Raw genomic sequence first — 19,876 nt, forward strand, 5'->3', positions numbered from 1 at the left:
ATGGTGCGTTTCATGGCTTTCAGTTGTGAGATGGAAACTATCGGTAGATGCCTTGAGCTGGATGTCTCGGCTCCTTGCCCTGGGTGGCCTCGCCGGGCTTCTGGCTCGGTTGTCATTCCAGCTCAAGATCATTTCTCCAAGAACATATTTGGCTTTCATCTTCCTCTCTCTAATTTTTCTCTTTGAGCATTATGTTTGCAAGTGTTTATGTGCCCTCTGCTATAGACTGATATGAACCTTTGTAGATAAGGGGAAGGTGAGGAGGAGGAGATAAGGGCAGCAATGGAAGAGTTCAACCCAATGATGCAGAAGCCTGACCCTTCACGATCATATTGAGAGGCTGCATGCAGAAACAACATAAATGCATCAATACACGGGGTCGCACCTAAATCATACCTCCCCACCTACATAGTGAATCGGCCTGCAAATAAAGACCAGGGAGTTGTTAGGATGTCGATCGCTTTCTTTTTGATGGCTTAGTGTGAACGGATGTCTGACCAAATACATATGAACTATGCTCTCCAGTATTTCTCATTACTGTAAGTAAAATAATTGATTATTGCCATCAAACACAATCCAAGCTAGAGATAGGGATCATGTGTCAAATACAGCAGTACAGTACGTGCAACTGCTGCTGTTTCTCACATCCTCTTTTCCCTTTAGTGAGGCCAATCTCTGACTGATATGGAGGTTGGCAGATGTGCCCTGTGGTGCAGTCTATTTTAAAACACGTTTGTTTGGGCCTGTGTGTGTCTGCATGCTGCCTGGGGTCAATTCATCCACTGACCCATTCCAACCCTCCTCTCACCTCAGTGTCTCAGGAAATGACAGCAGAGTGCAATTCCCCACAGTCCCTTTTCTGCTCTCTTAAACCCCCCCACCATCAGACATGTTCAGATGCTGCTACCACCTGCCTGTCAGCCCAAGTCATGTCGTAAGTAGCGAGGACCTAGTGTCACAAACTGAAGAGTTGCTGTCCTCCGGCGCTGAAAGGGACATGTACAGTACAGAGGCCGCCACAGCTACATGTGGCGCAAAGAGCAAAGACCGATTGAAGCAGCTACCCTACTGACATAACATTATTGTCTTTGTTTTTGAGGTGCATAGGATGAGTAGAACACGTTGAGCTGTGATGACAGGAGAAAACCAACCTGGCCCAGAATAATTATGTATCACTAGATGTGGTTTAATGTTTCTAGAAAGATGTGCATGTGTTTCTTCTGTAGCTATCGAGGCGGCTATGACAGGGCCACAGTGCAAGAGTGAGGGACCACAGGAGGTGAGAGATGTACAAGGAAGTTCAATGCATAATGAAAGTCTCTCCTCTGCTCAATCCATCTGTGGATCATTAAGAAGTCTTTGAAATGGAGGGAGAGTGTCAGGTAAAGGTAAGAAAGACATATCTACTCCTTTCTGCTGCTCCTTTCCCTTGCATTTCTCTCAGTTCAGTATTTAAATGGTTGGATCCCCCCCCCCCCCCCTATCAATTGCTGTTTGTTGATCATGTTTGTATCTTCACAGTGTGCTTTTGGAGTGGCTGCTCCTGACTGGCCGAAGTCAGAGGGTGATGTGTCAGTAAGGGGAGAAAAGGATTGGCCCGTGGGTGGTGCGGATGGGCCCAGGGGCAGGTCTCAGGATGGCGTGGCTGAGAGTAGGGCCTTGCAATAGGTGATGGTGCGGGTGGTGCGGGTGGTGCGCAGGAGCTGCTGCACGGAGAGCCAGCTGGTTCGAGGAAGCTGCAGCGGCCATTGCTGCAGCAACAGCCAAGGGGTTGTGCAAGAGCCCTGCACCCAAAGCTTTGGTAAGATCCTTGGAGAAGGTCAATGAAGACTGCAAACAGAAGGGGGTGCACAAAGAGACAAGACGAGAGAGAGAGGCATAAAATGATTGGTACCAGAAGAAAGAACACATGGAGGGGAAACAGATATAGATCTGCCTCTTGAGATTTATGATATATCATAATGCAGAGGTTTCAGTCCAATTGAATTACATTTTTCAGGAAGAGGACACAGCCAAAAACAGGACAACTGGCGGCTTTTGTAGGGATCAAATAAACTTGCTCTAACCACTCCCAGGACTTACAGACCTCATGTTCTTAATTATCACTGTCTGTCTGATTTTTGGATCTCAGGTTTGATGACTGTGTCACACAAGTGGAGTCCGGATTCAACAGTGAAACTTAAAAGATTACCGTCAGATCAGCTCCCCTGTGCTTCTTGTGTCGGCTGAGGAGGGGGTTAGGCTTGCCCGCCATGCCGTCCCGGTGCCTTCGACTTGATATGTGCTGAAAGAAAGGAACACAGGAACATGACTTATTTTGGCAAGTATTTAACTGTCAAAAATGGACTCTGGAGACTCTAGATCATTTTGAGACTCTGGATTTCACAATATGCACCAATGAAAAGAGAATTTGCTCCATAATTATGTAATCATGGTAATTACAAAAGCGCTCACAAAATGCTTGTTGTATGAAAAAGTAAGTAAAAAAGACAAATAGCCAGTTATATTGTATGTAACTATTAATAAATCCAATTAATTCATAATATCATTAGATAAAAATACATGCATTATTTCTTCTTCCTACCTGTTTGAGTTGCAGTTCAGAGTTGACCCGCACATTGCAGATCTCACAGTGGAAGGTTCGTTCCTGAGTGTTGGGGTCCACCGGCCCCCCTCCCTGCTCTCCAATGGGCTTGGGGCCCAGGCGAGGATACGCCTTGATGGGGCCCAGCCCGCTCCGTGCCTCCAGGATAGTTTTGTGTTTGGTACCTGCAGACAGACAGACGCACACAAGCAAAAACACAGGTCAACAATGCCATAAGCCAGGATGAAATTACATATTTAGAAGCTAATAGAATAGAATGAAATAATACAGTGGCGATGCATCACTATTTATAACATATGAGTCATGCCTCTTCCAACTGTCTGAAGTAAAATAAAGTACCACTGGCTTGATTCTCCAATAATTTACCACATATGCACAACATAGAGAGCATGTTGCTGTATAAAGTTGTAGTGGTATGTTTTTCCCACTAGAGGGCTGCAGTCAAACAGCTGTGCAGTTGAAGGATGACCTCAAAGCCCTCTCTAATGTTAACATTTCAGTAAACGGTTGATAATATTTGATCAGTGGAGTGGGTAAGATACGTTCAAGCAGTGTCGTGAATTGTATTACCACTTGTGCCAACATCGATACCAGCTCTGGACTACTGAACCCTCACTGTCGAGATCAATAATTTAGACTCTAAATGTCAAAATTTGGAAATTTAAGGCCGAGTTATTATAAGAAGCAGATTTGTCTGGTTCGAGGATGGATTTGACGTCAGACATTTGCTGCCCTGATCATGACTGTACTGTTTCACGAAATGGTTCAAATACCCCTATCTAAACAAGCTATATGTAATCTGCAGCACTGTCTTTTGTCATACTGGGATACTAGTTACTGGATTCTGAATGAGGATCATGCTGTGTAACACCTCATTCATACTGCTGAGCAATTAAAACTGGACTTGTTTCATTGCAGATGGGAGTGTTATATTAGACACATAACAATTACATTAAAAACACAACAGATTCTTGGCGAAACCAAGTAATACATTGTTGCATGTAAACTCGGACCTCTTAATGGTCTGATCCCCCAGAGTCCACCCAACACCCTGCTTTTGATCCAATCATGATTCCAACCTAAAAAAACATTTTTTTTTCCCGGCAATTTTTTCAGCTATTAAAAAAGATATTCTGTCAGATCTCATCTCATCTTCGACCGCTTATCTGGGATCAGGTCGCGGGGGCAACAGCTCCAGCAGGGGACCCCAAACTTCCCTTTCCCGGGCCACATCAGCCAGCTCTGACTGGGGGATCCCGAGGCGCTCCCAGGCCAGTTTGGAGATATAGTCCCTCCACATGGTCCTGGGCCTCCCTCGGGGTCTCCTCCCAGCTGGTCGTGCCTGGAACACCTCCCTAGGGAGGCGCCCAGGTGGTATCCTCACTAGATGCCCGAACCACCTCAACTGGCTCCTTTCCACGCAAAGGAGCAGCGGCTCTACTCAGAGTCCCTCACGGATGACCGAACTTCTCACCCTATCTCTAAGGGAGATGCCAGCCACCCTCCTGAGGAAACCCATTTCGGCCGCTTGTACCCGCAATCTAATTCTGTCGGTCATGACCCAGTCCACATGACCATAGGTGAGGGTAGGAACAAAGATTGCCCGGTAGATAGAGAGCTTTGCCTTGCGGCTCAGCTCTCTTTTCGTCACAACGGTGTGGTAGAGCGACTGCAATACCACCCCAGCTGCTCCGATTCTCCGGCCAATCTCACGTTCCATTGTTCCCTCACTTGCGAACAAGACCCCAAGGTACTTGAACTCCTTCACTTGGGGTAAGGACTCATTTCCTACCCGGAGTGGGCAATCCACCGGTTTCCTGCTGAGAACCATGGCCTCAGATTTAGAGGTGCTGATCCTCATCCCAACCGCTTCACACTCGGCTGCGAACCGATCCAGTGAGTGCTTGAGGTCACAGCCCGATGAAGACATCAGGACCACATCATCTGCAAACAGCAGTGATGCAATCCTCAGCCCACTGAACTGTAAACACTCCTCCCCACGACTACGCCTCGATATCCTGTCCATGAATACCACAAACAGGATTGATGACAAAGCGCAGCCCTGGCGGAGGCCAACCCTCACCGGAAACGAGTCCGACTTACTGCCGAGAACCCGGACACAGCTCTCGCTTTGGGCGTACAGGGATTGGATGGCCCCCAGATGTGGCCCCCTCACCCCATACTCCCGCAGCACCTCCCACAGTATCTCCCGGGGGACCCGGTCATACGCCTTCTCCAGGTCCACAAAACACATGTAGACCGGATGGGCGTATTCCCAAGCCCCCTCCAGGATCCTTGCGAGAGTGAAGAGTTGGTCCGTTGTTCCACCGCCAGGACGGAATCCGCATTGTTCCTCTTCAAGCCGAGGTTCGACAATCGGCCGAACCCTCCTTTCCAGCACCTTGGAGTAGACTTTACCAGGGAGACTGAGTAGTGTGATACTGCAGTAATTGGCACACACCCTCTGGTCCCCCTTTTTGAACAGGGGGAACCACCACCCCGGTTGTCAGAAGTCCAACAACAAACGACTGCTCGGATTTAGATCAGGGAGGCCGTTCCTCCCAATCACGCCTCTCCAGGTATCCCCATCGTTGCCCACGTGCGCGTTGAAATCCCCCAGCAGAACTATGGAGTCCCCCACTGGAGCTCCATACAGGACTCCAGTCAGGGTCTCTAAGAAGGCCGAATACTCTGAACTGTTGTTCGGTGCATATGCACAGACAACAGTCACAGTTTTCCCCCCCATAACCCGCAGGCGTAAGGAGGCGACCCTCTCGTCCCCCAGGGTAAACTCCGACGCAGCGGCACTCAGCCGGGGATTTGTGATTATCCCCACACCCGCCTGGCGCCTCACACCCTGGGCAACCCCAGAGAAGAAAAGAGTCTGGCCTTCACTGCCACCCATGGGGCAGCGCACCTGACGCCAGCGGTTCCTCCCGCAGGTGGTGAGCCCACAGGATGGAGAGGAGGGGGGGTGCCACGTTGCTGCTTCGGGCTGTGCCCGGCCGGGCTCCGTGGCAAACCCGGCCACCAGGCGCTCGCTGTCGGGTCCTCCGACTGGGCCTGGCTCCAGACGTGGGCCCTGGGCTTCCTCCGGGCAGGGTCTCCTTGACTCTTCTTTGTTTTTTTCATTGGGGTTTTTGAACCATTCTTATTCTGACCCTTCGCCTGAGACCAATTTGCCATGGGAGACCCTACCAGGAGCTCTAGGCTCCAGACAACATAGCTCTCAGGGTCATGGGGGAACTCAAACCTCTCCACCACGTTAAGGTGATGGCTCCCTGGAGATGTTCAATAAAAAATGTCCACCTGAACATAAAACAAATTTACAAGAGATTCCAAACTGATGCATGTTTCAGAATTTCTATATGCTGTGTTTTCTTCATTTAAAAATGTAAAATAATCACACATTTTGTTCTTGGCTGAAAAAAATTTGTCATGCCCCCCCATTGACCCCTATGCCTCTCTACTCACAAAGTAAAGCATCCCACTGTCTTTGGTTCTGACTTTGAGTCACTCTCTAAAATCCCTTTGAACAGAGGTAAAGTTACAGAAGAGAGAGAATTGGTTGGGGTGGTAACATGGAGGCTGTGGGCTTCACTGGGGAGGAGGGGATGGAATGATAGATTACGCTCGAGGCCAGAAAGTGTGCTCCTGGGCTGTCTGTTTTTGCCTTTGTTCTATTTTGGTCTGACAATGGATGGCCCAGTGGATTTTTTGTCTTTGTATGGTTGACTCATTGTGTAAACCAACATACAAGCATACAAGGCACATTTGAAAACGCGCAAATAGGCAATGGGTTGACAGGAAACTGTAGAGATAACATTACATACACATCATTTCTCTATTTTTGTCTTTTCTGCTGTTCATTCTCACACAGAATGCCACGCATGCTGCTCAAGTCTGCATGACATATGTTTTGATTTTTGAACCCCGCTAACATGCACAGTTTTTATTTGAGAATGAGTGAAGGTGATTGTTTCCAGATTGTTTCAACTTTTTCAACTCGATTGCCATTCAGGGTTTGAATTTTGGAGCCAACTAGTTGATAACAAGCTGTGGCCTCTGGTCATGTTTAGAAGCTGTAGTATAATGCGTGTGTGATCTCTTTGCACTTACATGTGGATGTACATCGTAAACATGCTGGCGGACAGATGTGCAGTAACACACATTTATTGTTGTGTTGTTAGACTGACAATTAATCAGCGCTAGATAAAGCATGAACTGCAAAAGCCTTCCAGAGGTTAATCTAACCATAATGGTTGATGTGATTGCAATTGTATTGATTAATACTTCCTCCAACCTTAAGAGGTATTTGTTGGCTGCTTTCATGTCTGGCTGAGCTGGCTGCACCAAACATTACTCAAGGCAAATGGGATACAGTTACACTGATGTGGGGTCAGTCCCTCATCGTCTGTTGTGTCTCTGTAGTTATTATTGTGTAGGAGAGTGTATCAATAATAAAGAGTGGAGGTCAGCAGACACAAACTATGCTCACAGGGACATGAGGTCACAGGGAGAGATAAATTGGTAGAGCATAACGGATTAAAGCAGGCAGCGGGCACCTCAGGGGTGTTTGGCAAACATGTTGTCAGGTGTGAAAGTTGTCTGACAGAATGTTGAAGCTGGTATTGTGGTGAGCTCAGCCACAAAACATATTCTTCTCTTATTCCCTCATGCAGTGGTTACCCGCCTTAACCATCCTCCTCTGCAACTGTTTCAAGTGGAAGGCTTCAGGTTATGGGAAACAGCTTTTTATCTAAATGACAAGACAAATCATGAAAGTTTGAGTGAGGCAGGTGGGTGAAGAAAGTATTGTGTGTTAGCAGAGTGCTGCATCACACACACACACACACACACACACACACACACACACACACACACACACACACACACACACACACACACACACACACACAGACACACAGGTGAGGCACCTTGACAGAGCTCCTGAAACCAGTAAATCAGTGCTTGGTTACATATGTTGAGCCAGACAGTGTCAAGGAAATCACTTATCTATGCAATGTGCAGAAGCACTACAGCAATTTCAACGTATCAGAGCTCATAGATTAACCCACCTTTGTTGTGGGCCTCCAGCTGTGACAAGGAATTGACAGCCACCTTGCACAATGAGCAGTACAGCAGCTTCTTGGCCTTGTCCTCCTCTGTCTCTGGATTGGACGGGCTGGAGGCCGTGGTGCCGGCAGCTCCTGAAACAGGGGGTCCAGATCCAGGCTGCTCTGAGCTGGCGCTGCCAGTGCCGCAGCCTGGGGAGGATGAAGAAGGGGGGTTCAGGAGAGGAGTGGGGGTGGGCAAGAGGGGGCACACCGAGGGCATGGGGGAGTCCATGGGTGGGGTAGGCGGGGTGGTAAGAGGGGGAAGGGGCCCCGGGGCCAGCAGGGGCCCGTTTAATTGTGACAGAGGCTGTGTTTCATCTGAAAATAACAAAGAGAGAAACAAAGAAAGAAATAGAATAAATGTCAAACGCAGGGCAAAGAAAAATCAAGGAACTGATTTTGTGGTCCAAAAAGTACATAACTCAGTGTTTTACTATTGACTTCATTGTCTACAAACTCAGCGGTGAAGCAAAGTGCCCATGACATAAACTCTCTGCTATGTTAAAACACATCGCTTATCACACCCAGCTGAAAGTGGAAGCCACGTTCTCTTGCGTAGATCAGACAAACCAACATAAACCACTTGCAGATGGAAGTTCTTTTTATTTCCTATACAGTGTATAGGACATAATTGGTGAAAAAGAGGTCCTTTTAATTAAAGTTTCATATAAAGTGGATCAGAGGAGAAAAAAAACGTATGTCCCATATGTGTCAAGGCATGGGCATGCATTTAATGTGTTTTTAGGTTTTTTGAAGTTTTTCGAGCCAGTCTTTCACTGATGTGGTCTCATCTTATTGAAATATTTCCGAAGTGAGAAATAGGAAACGGATACCACAGCATGTGCATGTTTCGACTCTTTCCAACACACTTGTTGTTTTTGGCTGGGTTTGAAGCAAAATAGCACTTGCTTTGTCATTAAGTGAGCTCTCCTCTCGCTCTCTGCTCACTCTCCTTCTGCTCGCTCTCTGTAGTTTTAATTTCTTATTGTTGCATGTGTTTGATTGCATGACGGCTACTCTGTCTTTTTTTTAACATGGAAAATGCTTATACATACATTGCCAGACACATGTTTCTGGTCAGCCACTCCCATACGCAATACCTTTGGTATTCTCTAAGCAATGGGTGTTGACTGAAAAAAGACCCCCTAAATGTGGGTGGGGTATTCAGAACTCCCCCCATCAGAGGGGACTAGCAGGCCCTTCTCCAAACTCCACAGGATGTACTGTAGCGCCGAGGACAGGCAATGGAAACCCCCCAGGATTATGGTATTAAAGGGATAACATGGAGTATTTCTGGGAAGAAAACAAATATTGACTTAAATTTCTCTTTAAGGATTCCCATGTGCTTTGTAATTTTGTCACATGGCAGAGTCCATAGGGGTTGTGATATATTTATGTTTTTGTCCCACCCTGTGAGTCTTATGTGACTATATGATCATCTGTGTGATGTTTAGTTGCTCTGGCTACTCCATTGCATTGTCTCTGATGAAGATGCCATTGTGAGTGGTTTTCATTCCATTTCAAAACTCCCCTTTATTACATATTGGAAGTTTCCAGCTGCAAAGCTACTAGCTGCACAGAGAGCTTCAAACACATGTTTTATTAAAAAGGAAAATAAATCTGACTCTATATGACATTTAGGAGTCCATAAACCAGGTGCAGAGTGAGGGTAAGTGATGTTTGGAGAGTTTTGTGACTCATAATGTGTTTACTTTGCCACAAGCTGCCTGAGCTGGTTAAGTTGATTGCAGAGCTTGTACCTACCTAAGTGCAGGAAGGCAAAATGACAGAGAAGCTGATCGTCCTCTCCATAATTGTTGATGAATTTCGCCCACACACAGGCACGTACGTACGCACACACATGACTTTATTACAATGCAAAGAAACAAACCCAGAATCCACAGCGGCCATAACATGTGGTCTGAGTTAAAATCAAGTGGGGAGGGATGGAGATGGTTTGCCAAATAGTAATGAGGGATTTCATGATCCATGATGGCCTGGAGGTCTGCCTTACCAAACCATCACATCCAGTCACTGTTTCACCTCATACCACAGTGAATGTCTTCAACACTCATCCCCCTTAGAACAAGTTCAGCTTGAGGCTAACCCCTCAGGGCCTCCATAGCCACAATAGTTCACTGTCTGTTTCAGCAACCCAAAATTACAAATCTCACTGAGCAGCAAAATATTTTTCTGTCATGTTTACTGACTAAAATGAAAAGCACAAAAGATGAATTCTAGATTTGCTATGCGCTCCGAGTAGCTGAGAAAAATTGCTCTATTTTTCTTGCCCTGGGAATCCCACTGTCAGAGTTATTTGAATCTCCAGAAACTAGGGATAGGCTTTAAGCCTAATTAAACATTGATAAGGCAGTTAACTGACCTTCTTCCCTGCTAGCACGCCTCATAGCCAAACAGAAGAAGGCATTATTCACTGGGAGAGGTCAGCAGAGGGAGATAACTCTGTCCAGATGCTTTACACTATAGTCTGGTGTGTATGCATTGCCTTAATCCACCTCAGGAAATTAAAGCTATGTATAGTATGCACTCCATGGAGAGAGGTTTGGTTGATAAAGCCGTGGGATTCAATACAGACTAAGTCAAATTCAGAACAAACCACTTCCGTTGTTTGCTGCAAGAGTCAAAGTTCATCCTGACTGTTTCAGTGTGAAATTAACTCTGCGATAACTTCTTTGAAATGTAAAAAATAGTATGAATAGAATTAGTGTGAAAAATATTAAGGAGTGCCCATGAAAGCAAATGTTCCTTATTGTACAAAGAATGTAAGTGATCCCATTGAGTCGGGAACCCGACAATGAGTAAGCGTTTTGTTGTGATGTAAAATGTAAAGTTGAAAGCAGAACAACAGAGTTACTGTCGTAATCGATCCTGGGTGTAGGTGGACATTGTGCAGTGATGAGACACTTTGTTTATTTCAAATGTTGAATGAAAGTTTTGCAATTTAAACCAAGGCAAACGGATTACAGAGGCTTGCATGCGTCTTTGATTATTGTGAGATACTGTTCCAGCTATTTTTACCAGGAGGTTTAACACAGGAGGGCATATTCACTGTGTGGGCAAGATAGTTTGTTGGTAGGTGTGTGTGTGTGTGTGTGTGTGTGTGTGTGTGTGTGTGTGTGTGTGTGTGTGTGTGTGTGTGTGTGCCCGTTCTTAATGATTAACGAGCTAAGAAACTCAATGCTGGCCCGACGAGAGCTGAGCCTCATTCATAATGCAGTTGGGTGCCTTATTCCCAGTCTGGCCTCCATCCGAACTCTGAGTCACTCTCACACACACACACACACACACACACACACACACACACACACACACACAAAGACACATGCAACTGTGTATTAGATGCTTATGTTGATTATTTTATGTTGATTTAATCAAATGGCTCACTTCAGAGAAAGAGAAATAAACTGGTGAATTCCCTGAAATCTCCAAGACTAACAACAAATATAGACAGAGCGTGAAAGGCATATCAGCTCTGTGTAACTCGATACGATAGTCACCTCATAGCCATGCAACCCAAGCCCTCACATGAAAGTCATCTGTTTAATTGACCTTGGGTGTGTGTGTGCGCCTGTGAGTGTTTGTGTGGACTAAAGAGCGGCACAATATCAGTGTGGTTTTAACAGGGCCCTTCATTAGAGTGGGAGTGTCAGACAGCAGAGGGATAAAGAGGACGGGAAGGAGGGAGGAAGTAAACAGCTGTCTCCCCGTTGCACAGCCAAACCTTCAGCTCACCAAGCCTAATTCCCCAAAGCCAAGGGCCTCCTCTTTGGGGGCAACTTTGACCACAAACCCTTTGAGGGCTATACAACTCGTGACCTGTTCTGATAGCCGTAAGGTTAAGGGACCAACAGCACTGCCATAACTAACCTTTCACTGTTTTAGCCCTCAGCAAGGTCTCAATGTGTCCTGATTAAAGCCAACACTGCTGACTGCATTTGATACGCTAATGAGAAGTGATGCTTTATAAGGTCATTATACCAATGTGTAGCCAATACTTTGACTGTATCATAACTGAAACTCCCGGAAGGGATGTACCATAAAATCCCAGATCAACAAACAGACCATTCAGAGAAAAAATGCCACAACATCAACAACAAATGTGTTGTGGGAGATTTGCACTGCGGGAAATCTTCAAGTCGTCCTTCTATCTGTGCGCTTGCATGTGCCTGCCCACAATGTTTGTGTATGTGTGTGTACATGTGTTTGCATGCATTATGCTTTCGGCCTATGTGTCTTTGTCAGTTTCAGAGTAACTGCCCCATAGTGACCCACGTTGGTGTCCACAAGCCAAATCACAGTGTCCGTCCTCCAGACGCTGATTTCCCAGTTGAGGCCATGCACAGCTGCCTGAGATCTGTTCCCCTACTATAAAGTAGAGGGACAGGATCACATTGAGGACATGCATACACACAAACAGTCCACACTCACAAGCAAGCAAACATGCAGGCAGACCAGGAAGAGACAAACTTCCAGGGTCACGAGAAAGAGGCTTGGATGGAAAAAGGCATTCTTTCTCATGTTACTACTTTCAGATTTCGGTCATGGCAGGCTTGTTTTGGCTCCTCATGCTTTTGGAGCTCGCCCCGGGAATTCTCACTAATGGCGACAGGCCTGGAGCTGATCTCAGATCCCCGTTGGAGTGAGAGTGAAAAATAATGGCCCTCTTACTACTCTGGGATCAGCATAAAGAAAATCTTACATTTTATTTGTATGCATAAAAAGAGAGACATTGATTTGCTAAGGTCTTTGCGCTAGTATGTTGTGGCCTTTTGACCTTTTTATTGGACCTGTGTTTTGTATTTTCATTCTTTGTATTTGCTCTTTGCCTCCCGGTCAATGATGTTGAAACGTCTGGTAAACCGTCAGCTACAGACACCTTTGTAAATGTCACCAAAACATGGGCGGTCTATTCATTGCCTTGTGTTTCATCCAAGGACAGAGTAGTGACACTGAGAGAATGGAAAACTCAGGGTGGAGAAGGGCAAAGGCACACAGCAACCAGCCTCTGAATTTGCAGCTTCAAATAGGAAGATGAGAAAGTCAGGGAGAGAGAATTTAAGACTGAGACAACAGAGTCAGGGTAAAAGAGATACTGCTAAAGAAAGAGCTTGCAACTCCTCAACCATGCCCTCCGTCCTTACCAACTAATAGATAGAATCTTCCAACGGTGAATTACTGTTCATTAAAGTCAGATCAGCTGCTGTCTCTGTCCTTTCAGATGCTGGCTTTGATTCTGGTCAAACTCTTCCACAATGGTGTCATCTTTATTTTTCTTAAATAAGTCTTAGCACTCATTACACCCTGAGCTCAGGCAACATGGTCTATTTTGACTCTTTGGCAAATGGTGTTGCACTTCTCAATAAGTCACTGCAAACACACACACAAACATATGCACACCACAGTGAGGTTCCTTGAAAAGATGCCAAGAAACTGCCATGTGACCATATGCCTACTCACCTGTTCACAATCTAAATGGACAGGCACCAAACCAGTTTAACATTGCACAGCTAAACAAAGCATTGCTGTGGTTAGACTGGACTAATACAGGGGCTTGTGTGCAGTAGAGTAATGATGTCTAAACCTGTCAGTCATAAAGACTTTTGGTTTGGTTAGTTGTGATCTGAACTAATGAAGCAATAGTATACTTTTATGATTTGTTTGAAAAAAATAATAATTTGTTTGAGCTGCATACACTATCTTCATAATTAGTTTTCTATGTAATAAATAAGTATTAAATATGATATATTTGATTAAGACCTTGTTGGAAAATAGGATCAGACTTCTTCTGTTTTTATTTAAATGTCCCTATAGACCTTTTTCTCCTCAGTTATCTGATCAGAGGCTGTTTTCATCAAGCATTAGCCAGATTTTTACTAACTGTATCTGCATTCAGACGGACTTGGACCCACTGCTTTGAAGTTCATTTCTTAATGTAATTTAATGAGTCTAGGGCTACAGAAAGGGACACATTGCTTCATTTGTGTCCCACTTTTAAAGTAACTCCCTTAGTATTCTGATATCATTATAAATTAGTTATCTTCCATGAAAGAATATGGGTGAATATGTGAAGCACTGTGAGTTGCTTAGGCTTGTGTGACTGTTTTGGCCATAAGCTCTGCTGCAACCGCATTGGACCACACAGAGAGCTGAGATGCTCACAAGAAGAACAACACACTGCAAAGCCACTGTGATTACATGCCTTTGTTATTCTTGCATATTTTCCATTTCATTCTTCAACAAAATGATAAGCCTCCAAACATCTCGCTTGGATTGAAATGATTATTTTGACAACAAAACTCACACAAGCACTTTTTTTCTGTTTCTAGTAGTAATCATTTTTTACTGTCTCACCCGCTTTGTTTGGCATGCTGTCTAGGGCAGTGCCAGGGGTGACGGGCGGAGACGGGGAGGAGGTGGGGGGCACAGTATGAGGCTTGTCCCCCTCCTGAGGGCGACTCTTAGAGGTCTCAATGCCTTTCACTCTCCTGGCATGTCGGTTTCCTTTGTAATGGGCTTCTGCCTGACTCTATAGGAGAAGACAGACAAAGAAAACAAAACATGTTTATGTTGTAAGTGAACAACAATGCCAACAGGTGAATAAATCATTGCAGGCTATTTAGACACACTGTGACACCCGCACACACATGCACTTGCCATTATGATAGCATGTTATTGAATAGGCCCTATACTCTGAGCCACCGACAGCAGGCAGGGTTACACTGGATGCATAAATTGATAACAAGCTTGGAAACAAAAAGATGCAGTGACGGAGACATTTGAGACCTAGACCCATCTGTCCCCCAAGTCATCTTTTTGTCCGGCTTTAAAATTAACAATAAATTATCATGCAGTGTATTGAGTCGAAGAATACGTCTGTTTTCTGGATCAGCCGTTAGTCTACTTAGGGCATATTTGCTCCGCTCAAAGTTTTGACATGCTGTACATCATCTGCAGTCTAAACCTCTACATACATCCTGACAGGTCTTGGCTCCAGCTTTTATTACTGCAGCCATGCTGACAGACATGCCAAGGGGAGTTGAACTGGGGGTCAGTGAGATGCCACACTATCGACCCTATTATAACACACACACGCATTATTAAAGTAAACATTATCAGTGGGAGGCTGGCATACATAAGCTCCTAAACATAAATACTGTGATCGCCTTCAGCTGCTCACTGAACCAGCTCAGGCTCTTGTACAATATATACATGCAACCCAGTAGCTAAGACCCTGTCTGTTATATCTTATAGAAAGATAAAATGCAATGTGGACACTGAGTCTGGAGGTTTTCAGGGAGTGGAGATCATCCTGCATTCCAACAAAGAAAAACAATGGTGCAGAGATCTACTACAGAAGCTAGTTTGGCTAATCTCATGATGAAAGGCTAGCTACTAGCTAATGTGTTTGTTCAGAGGGTAAACAACTGTCTCTAGTCTGTGTATGTTTGTGCGTCTTCACAGAGGTATGTGCGTCTGGAACAACATGGCGCATGAGATGCAGGGTTGCTATAGCTGTTGCTGCCAGTGGCCTCTAGCTTCACAGTATGGTGACTGTCAAAGAAAACACACACAAATACTCAGACACATTCGTATAGGGGGACAGAGTGTATTCACGTAACCCTGTTTGCCATCTGTTCGCCCATTCTTTATCTCCCCTCCATCAAGGTTTAAGTGTCCCTCAATTAAAATAAAAAGGGCTCCTTACTGATACAGACACATTATATCAATGCAGCACTTGAGTCAGATAGCTCCCTGCTGTTTCCACAAGTATTTTGTCTGAACAGATGTGTCCTGTCACATTGCTAAATAATCTTTGGATCGAGGGGCCAGTGATAAAGATGATAATCAAGTAGCTACAGTTAGTTGCCATGGAGAGACATGGTCTTGAAGAGAGGCTGACAGCTGCCATAGGTACTGAAAGGCTTGGAGAACTTAGGACATCACTGACCACAGGTTCAGGATTGTGGATAGACTGGCAGGGGGCAGAGGGTGTTGATTCATGTTTGTAAGCCCGGTTGTGTATGTTTACTGTATGTGTGTGCCTGATGGCATCTGGGACGTGAGCTGGCACGGTAAACCAGGGGGCTGTGGCTGAAGTGATTTAGATGATCACATGTTTCTTGTAAATCATGATGACAAACTGGGCTCTAGATATAGCAGACCCTCTGTAACTGTACCCTGTCAAATGGGTCTTAAGAAGCTGCTTTAGCAAAGCCTGCAGATCAAGGTAGAGAGAGATGTGGGTGCAAAGGGGGGCGGGGATGGTAGGGCATGCTGACAGAGATGTGATCTCTTAGATGAAAGAAGGAATAAGGGGAGATAGAAGGGTACATGATGGTGCACGGCGAAGCCGCCACAGAGGCTCTCTTAACCTCTCCCACCAAGCCAAGTGGATAAATTGCCGAGCAGCTGAGCATCAGTGTGAGATCCTGGATGAAGAGAAGAGAGAGAGAGAGCGTGGAGGGGACATGGAGGCGATATGGTGCACAGCCAGGGAACTACAAGACAAAGAAGGTTATTTTAAGAGCTGGACTCTGGGAATGATATAAAAGAGACACAAATCTCAGCGAGAGCAAAAGCTGCGTCACATCAACCTGTGATGCCTGTGTTTCATTATGCAATGGATTCAAACTGAGAAAGTGCTTTCCAGCATGACTATCATTCTGAGGGGAAAGCCGTGATGTTACAGCATAGCTACAGCTGCAGCTCCAGATGAGACAAAATGGGAGATTAAAAGGAGAGGAAGTTAAATGTAAAAAAAAAATGACGGATATACTGGCAAGATAAACAAGCAGAAAACATAGTGAGGGGAGGCGGCAGGGAAGTAGAGAGGAAGAGGAATAGAATAAGGCATGTATATCAGCCAATAGTCTAGCTGCAGCAGCTGTGACGTTGGTCAATGCAGTGGGACAGAGCCTATGATGTCACTAATGCAGCATGCCACCAAGGTTATTATATACCACCGTTTAACACCTCACACCACCACACCAGTGAGGCACAAACCCTCCCCTGATCCATTCCTCCTCTCCTCTCTTTCCCCTCCATGTCTCCTCGCTCCCACTTTCCCAAGATGCACTGGGGCTGTCAGAGCCAGACACTAATCCATGCCCTTGACAAATGCATCTTATAATAAGTAGTGGCAGGCAATTTTAGGCATTTCCACACTGTAAATAATGTAGCATGAGAGAGGGAGACAGATAGAAAGAGGGGGAGAAGGTTGCTGAGAGAGAGAGAGAGAGAGAGAGAGAGACAGAGAGAGAAAGATCAAATGGGGACGCATGGATGATGGCAAAATGATGCGTGAAATGAGGGCAGCACGGGGTGCGAGCAGGAAGGCATAACTGGATGCTTTTGAAGACAAATACATTGGTCATGACTTTACATGGTAAGCCCCATCACTTTCTTCGACCTAAACAACCCAATTAACTCACAGATGGCAGATGAAAACTGAGAAATGTCAGCATCAAGGGCAAAATGATTGTTCTCTCACAAGACAGAGCTCCGCACTGGAGAAATGAGGAGGGGAATTCTTTGAAGTGTTTCCCGCTGTATTATTTTCACCCATGAAATATGCATCCTGACTTGACATTATGTAAAAGAACAGTGTGGGTGGGGAGTCATTCTATGGTGATGTAAAGGACAATTTTGTCTCCAGCCGAGCTAAGTAGGACAGCACAAATTACATACAGCCTGCTTCAAGTTTGACATTGCTGGTATACTGCAGCGTCCGCTTTTTTCTTCTGGACACCGGAAGCAAAAGTGACAATGACAGCAGAGAGGTGGTGTAGTCCTGCATTTCATAATCCTGAGGATTCAAGTGTATATGTGTGAGGTGTATGTCCTTTCAGGAGCTAGAAGAAGAAGACAAAGCTGCTGTTACCGGTTTCATATGTCCACAAATAAACATGAGTTTCAGTGAAGAGATCAAATTCTCATGAAACCGAAAATAAATGCTCTAACATTTATTCTTCTTTCTTTATTTTCGATAGTTTTGGAAAATCCTCGCTGTTTATGCATGTCACAGTTTGGGACAGTTTTCTTAGTATGTTTATTGTTGTCTCAAATCTCTCTTGAAATTGAAAAAATGTAGATTAAGCCAGTCATACCTAGAGTTTACCAAACAATTCATAGTGTTAATGGCACTGTGAGGAAGACGGATCTGTCCATGACTGGCCAAATATTGAAAATGACAAATTAAAACAACAGTTTAACCATTAGGTTAGATATTTAAATTCTTCACAGATTTACTGTATATCCTAACTTTAGGACATGTTGTTAACCACTAGCTGTGGGGCTCAAAGTATTTCATGATATAAACATATTTGTTTCTTGTGCCTGTGAAGATATACAGCAGAGAAATCTGCAAAGAGTAGGCTTAGGATTACAGCCCTGCAGCTTCCTGACCACATGGAAACCATAATTGTAGACCTGAGGAGTATATATAGCACCAGTCCACTCCTTAATGTTGTGTATTGTGGATGGATCTACGCCCTGGCTCTGAAGTCTGTACCAATGAATAGGGAGCATCACAGCCAAATTATACACTGCACACATGACATTTGGCATTGATTTTGGCATGTGTCTATCCTATTTGTCCACAGCAAGAAGAAAAGTCTGAGAATGGGTTGGCAACACATAAAATACTTCCATATTTTTTGTTTTCTTTAATTTATCATTAGTCATGTATATGCAAGTTGCACTGGGGTATAACGTGCCATTAAACTCCCATTCTGAGTTTAGATATAAACTACACCATATGAACAAAGAGATGAAAATACTGTTTAAATTAGAATTAGAATTGCTTGAGTGAAATTAACTTTAATTGTTGAAGTTCTTACTCAAGCTTTGTCGACGTTGATGGTCGAAAGAGAAAATCCTATTTCTCTCTCTAGGCTTCCACAGCAGCTCTCTCGGCTTTGTGTTGCAGTGATTATTGCTACTAACTCCACACCGAGTTAAAATAAATTAAATTCCAACGGGGTCGCAACTGCCAAAACACAGCCCAAACAAATGTACTACATACTCTGAGTCAACACCCACTCTCGGGAGAGCAAACAGGATAGAAAGCCTTCCAACACATTCCTACAGAACAGACGTATGAGGTGAGAGGTGTATGCGTATACACAGCAAGATACGGCATATTTAATGACACTTGGGAAATGCAGACATCCCGAGAGATGGATTTATTGTATTTTTCTGTACCTCTGAGTTGAAGCGGATCTGGCAAACGTTACAGGAGATGACTGGCCGCTTTGTCTTGACCAGTGGAACTCCAAAGGTGTGGTTGATCACGGCCTTCTGCACCGGATCCATCTGCGAGAGAAAATAACAAGGGAAGAGACAAAGAAGAGCGGCATCTGTGAGCTATAATTCATACTCTTTTACTACAGTCCTGTGCTCCAGAAGTCTCGGTGCTACAAGTCAACAGGCCTGCCCATGCCCTCTACATTGGATGGTAGAGACCAGTGTAGCTTGGAGAGGCCCACAGTTTTTCTGCCCAAGAGACTAAATTTGAAAGTCTAACTGACCACATGCATGGGTGGATACAATGTGTATTTATAGTGTCAATGCAATGTTTGCTGTATGTCTGTGTTTTTGTTCAGCAAACAGTGGTCAACTATCGTTATAATGCTACAACTGAGACACCTGCTGCATCCTACCCAAGCTCAGCTCTCTGATCCTGACCAGGTTGTAGTTCATACTGACCCTGTGTTAATTGTTTCAGCTGGGACGTCCATCATCTACATTGTGTTCAGCACCTCGTGTAAATTTAACTTACTCGCTTTAGGAGCTCTGCAGGGGGTTGGTGGCTAAGCCACCCACTTAAACTCTGTCCCAGACACAAAAGACCCTGCCTGTACCGATCTAAAAGGGCTCCATTCCAATTATTTATCTGTTTGAAGCTCCATTTATCTAGTGACCATTGTTAATTGACCTTAGCATTAGTCTGGAGTCCATGGTGAGGATTTCCACCACAAACAATTGTCTGGCACTATGTCGACAGCTAAAGCAGGCAAAACGTATAAGATGATGTGGCACTTTATGAATATGCAAAAGGAATAAAGAGAAAGAAAAATCCTGGGCTGAAGAACACAATGGATATGATGCTATGTGTTTTGAATTCATAAGGCAC

At 44.8% G+C, this 19,876-nt stretch overlaps 1 protein-coding gene across 2 annotated transcripts in view; it reads right to left on the reverse strand.

Moving 5' to 3' along the window:
- Window positions 1-1,473: 1,473 nt before the first annotated feature.
- The window catches only part of znf385a (zinc finger protein 385A), a 50,731-nt gene continuing 32,328 nt past the window's right edge, over window positions 1,474-19,876 (reverse strand). For both annotated transcript variants that reach the window (XM_068733444.1, XM_068733445.1), the window contains 6 exons: window positions 18,946-19,056; window positions 14,095-14,269; window positions 7,684-8,040; window positions 2,585-2,769; window positions 2,192-2,284; window positions 1,474-1,830 (listed from right to left, as the gene is read on the reverse strand). In XM_068733444.1, the coding sequence (XP_068589545.1) occupies window positions 1,573-1,830; window positions 2,192-2,284; window positions 2,585-2,769; window positions 7,684-8,040; window positions 14,095-14,269; window positions 18,946-19,056 (1,179 nt within the window). In that variant the 3' untranslated portion in view covers window positions 1,474-1,572. The remainder of the gene's footprint in view (window positions 1,831-2,191; window positions 2,285-2,584; window positions 2,770-7,683; window positions 8,041-14,094; window positions 14,270-18,945; window positions 19,057-19,876) is intronic.

Source organism: Cebidichthys violaceus, unplaced genomic scaffold, assembly GCF_023349555.1.
Source record: "Cebidichthys violaceus isolate CVI_PGR_0920_01 unplaced genomic scaffold, fCebVio1.0.p SCAF_6, whole genome shotgun sequence".
In the NCBI taxonomy this organism is placed as follows: domain Eukaryota; kingdom Metazoa; phylum Chordata; class Actinopteri; order Perciformes; family Stichaeidae; genus Cebidichthys; species Cebidichthys violaceus.